The sequence below is a fragment of the Beauveria bassiana genome (assembly GCF_000280675.1).
Source record: "Beauveria bassiana ARSEF 2860 unplaced genomic scaffold BBA_S00083, whole genome shotgun sequence".
NCBI lineage: Eukaryota > Fungi > Ascomycota > Sordariomycetes > Hypocreales > Cordycipitaceae > Beauveria > Beauveria bassiana.
Window position 1 is genome coordinate 8,307 of NW_007930918.1, and position 3,949 is coordinate 12,255.

A 3,949-nucleotide genomic window follows, 5' to 3' on the forward strand; every position below is an offset into this window, starting at 1 on the left:
TTTTAAACTATATAAGTTATATATATATATATATATATTTATTTATTTATAAAATATTTTATTATTATAATATTTAGTTATTCAAATCTAATATTGGTTTATAATTAGAATATCTTAATAAATAAAGACTAAACTTATCTAGTTAAATATTAATAATATTTATATAATTATTATAGTAGAAGTTTTAGGTAAGTATACGGCTATATTATAGGCCTATACCTATTACATAGCTAGAGTGGTAAGTCTTCATAGATAGTCTGTGAGGCGCTATTCTGCCCTATTCTACTTACTCTAGCGCGTTACTCTCCCCGACCGCCTTGTCGAATACAAGCTTCGGGAGATCGGTCTTCAGTCAGATAGTTCGGGCTATGGGACTTTCAGAACACGTCCCCGTCGTGGCCTTGAACCCAGTTGTGAACTACCGCCTCAAGTTTCCAGCATGTAAGAACAATTAGCCGCGTCATATCCTCTGACCAAGTCTCACAGGTAGGGGCCGCTGTACAGTTTAGATTAGATCCTGCACCGACTGAAAAGCTTCCCGAATAGACAGATCCTGATGGTCACAAGTAGTGCTCATCTCTCTCCGTTTTTGCAGTCACTTTGTTCGTCCACCTTAACAAAACATAGTCGAGGTGCTACAACTTCGGCTGCTTGACTAATTCGTTCACAATTTTGCAGCCGGCCTCGTATGCTTCTCCAGTCAACGTCGGCGCGACAATGTATCTCGCCAGGTAGACAACCTAGCATGGTACAAAAGAAATTTTAAATTGAGAACTTAGGGCAGGTTATTCGAGGCAACAGGAGGGGAGGCTAGGAGGGCACCAGCAGCCGGCAAGGCATATACTGGTCAATAAGTATAGTAAGGCAATATAGATGAAGGAAACGACGTGAATGATACTATCTATAACAATACGATACTATCTAATGTAAACTTTTACTTATAGCTAGGAAGGATTGCTCTTCTAGTCCGGCCTGTGTTAACACTGATCGCCTTGGGTCTCTCACGAGAACCACACGGCGTCAAAACCACGAAACAAACGATTAACACACTGGCACATCCTTAATTTCAAGTGTACCTGACCATTGCTGCGAATCTTGGCCCCTAGGGTGAACATTATCCCCTTCGTTGTGAATGTCAACATTCCTGCTCCTAAAAGTGGCCTGCTGCCAGATTCTCCACCAGCACTACCAAGCTTAGACGGCCGCCTCTCGTTCCGGTGGTTAGAGGCTCTGCAAAAGGTAGTAAGTCAAGAGACCGAGCAGGTAATATTTGAGTAGGCATAATCGAAGGCCTCCAGATACCCTATCATCTGAATGACAGCGGCGCAGACCACCAGGAAGTGCATAAATGAATGGGAGCTGCACATGTCGAATTTGCCAGGCCACCAACTTTCGGGAAACCTCATCTTTCAAATCACATATATTAGGACCATTTTCTCCCTGAATAGGCAAAATATGAGACTCACTGCATAAAGCGCGGTACCAGATAGAAGGCAGCCTACTTTTGCCACCATAGTATAGGTGAAGGCCTTTTTGTTCATCAAGTCTAGCCCGAACATGTCGAGCCCATGAATCAAGGGCGCCACGACGGACATGCCAGTCGCCACGAACGCTAGTGTTCGCATTGAGCGATACTTGTGGCTCTGGAGCTTCGGATGGACGTTCGTAAAGATGGTAAATGCCCCGAAAACCCCAATCTGTTGACCGATAAAGGCGGTGTTAGATCCAATTAACATTCCAGGGACGAAAAGGCCAAGCATATAGAGAGCAACTAACCATAGACCAATAAATATTGCGGAGCGTAGTCTCACACCGAAAGATTATGTATACTCCCAAGATAATGTCACCGACTATGAAGACCCCTATACCAAGCATATCTAATCTATGGCAGAAATGGTCCACGGTGCAAGAGTGGTTCATCAAAGTATGATAAAGAGCCGATAATGCATAGCAAATGGTCGCCGTAAGCATAAAGAATGAAAAAGCAACAAAATCAGTGCTGGTAACTCTGGAATATTTGCTAGCAAGGTACTGCAAGATGAACCACTCGCCGAGGAGGAAGACAGCGGCCGGAATGAGATGGGAATAGATGTTAACCGTCTCGTTGTGGAGGTAACACCAACTGCGGAAGGAGGCGCGAACCGAGCCCGATATAGGCCGGTAACCATGAAGAATCCACTCATTGTTGTCGTGTTGAAACCATTCCGGCATCTCATCGAATGAGAGAAGAGCCGGACGTCCTGCCTCACCGGACCTGGACCCGGGTGCGTTGTCCTCCATTCCCCGCCCTTTTCGCGCCTCTGGCTCCTTGGGCGGAACTCGGAGTCGGGGAGAGGACGCCATTTACTGTCGCGCCTGGTGATGTGTAATATCTGAAGGCCGGATCTTCAGAGTGAGTAGGAATGGAACCGAAGAAATGCGTTTTCTCTTTGCTTTGTATTTTTTTGTTGGGAACTGGCTAATAGACCCCCCCTTTCGTCTGCGCAAGTCTCCCGAATGGTGGCTTGGACTGTGGCGGACGCCCGATATCTTTTTGCAGGGCTGGTTGCCTCGGGCCACTTACACCTTCAGATGGACTTGTTGCCAATGTTGCCAATCAAGTCTCAAAGATCCTAGTCTCCGATGCGAAGGCCATGTGCCAACAATTGCACACTGTGCTGCGATGCTAACTTTAGTAACAGACCCCACATGCCACAGGCCACAAGCGCTAATCGTTTCAGGCGTAGGGACCTCAGTGACGCGGTAGTCTGTTTGCCTATGTTACGAAGAGGTGGCTGAACAGCCTGTTGTGGCCCCAGCAGCTGCCTAATTTGGTTAGAGTTCCCGGTCTTATCCGTACCTAGTGTGCCGTGTGGGGGTTCTGCGCTACGGAGTAAGTAACGCATCCTCCAGCTGAGGCCGAGCCTGAACATCCTGGCTCAGGCAACGCGACGTGGTTGGTTCATGCTTGTTCCGTCACCGGCCCAACGCGTCTCAAATATAGAATATGCAGTCAGCAGTAATTCTGGCGATACGCGTGTTTGGCAACAGTGATGTATCCGGCCCACCCACCCTGTTGTAATAGACGTACAGTTCAGGCGGCTAACAAAAAGAGGGAGGGGTATCAACGGAAAGGGCCGCTAAATCAAGAACACTATACACATCACAATATAACATAGTACTTCATCGATAAGGCGTCTTCTCTAGTAAATTACCTCTTTCTTTAACTAGAGGAGGCTATAGCCTACCTATAACGCATATAATATAGCTATCTAGTTCCTCTAAAAACTACTAGTATTTCTATTAGTTAAATAATGATAATTATTATAAAGTTATTAGTTTAAATTTATATTATTAATCAATTATTATCCTATAAGTTAGTATATATAGAGGCTATATATAAGTACTACTATATAAATAAAAGTAAAGCCTTCCTAGCTTCTAACTAATAAGAATTTAGTATTTTAATAGGTATAATACTAGTAACTTCTTACTTTTATAACTTAATTAAGCTTATTAAAATACTAAAAATTTATAAATAAATAGATATTATTAGCTTCCCTTTCTTCTTAGCTTCTTTACTAACCTATTAAGGTTAAACTTATATAATATTTTACTTATATAGTATTATAAATTAAGAATATCTTAAATAGTATTAAATAGGTAGTTATTTATACTAAAAGGTATATTAAATTAGGCTAAAAAATACTAAAAATATAATAAATAAATAGAATTTCTTAATAATACTAATATTAAAGCCTTATTATTTTATTCTATCTTAAAGTATATATATTATTAGTCTCTCTAAATTAGCTTAATTTAGCTAAATTAGGCTTAAAATTATAAAAAATAATGTTTTAAGAGAGAGGAAGAGATCTAAGTATTAATTTTCTATCTTCTTATATTTAATCTAGTATAATATATACCTATACTATTAAACTATAGAGCAAAAGATTAGGTTATTAAAAGC

General features: G+C 41.4%; 1 protein-coding gene across 1 annotated transcript; it reads right to left on the bottom strand.

The window, feature by feature from the left end:
- Positions 1 to 775: 775 nt before the first annotated feature.
- Positions 776 to 2,343, bottom strand: BBA_10041 (hemolysin-III family protein; the record flags this gene model as incomplete). Its single annotated transcript, XM_008605138.1, has 5 exons — positions 776 to 843; positions 1,082 to 1,230; positions 1,303 to 1,406; positions 1,467 to 1,697; positions 1,777 to 2,343. 5 exons carry the CDS (start codon positions 2,341 to 2,343, stop codon positions 776 to 778), a joined length of 1,119 nt encoding a protein of 372 aa, XP_008603360.1.
- Between the last annotated feature and the right edge of the window lie 1,606 nt (positions 2,344 to 3,949).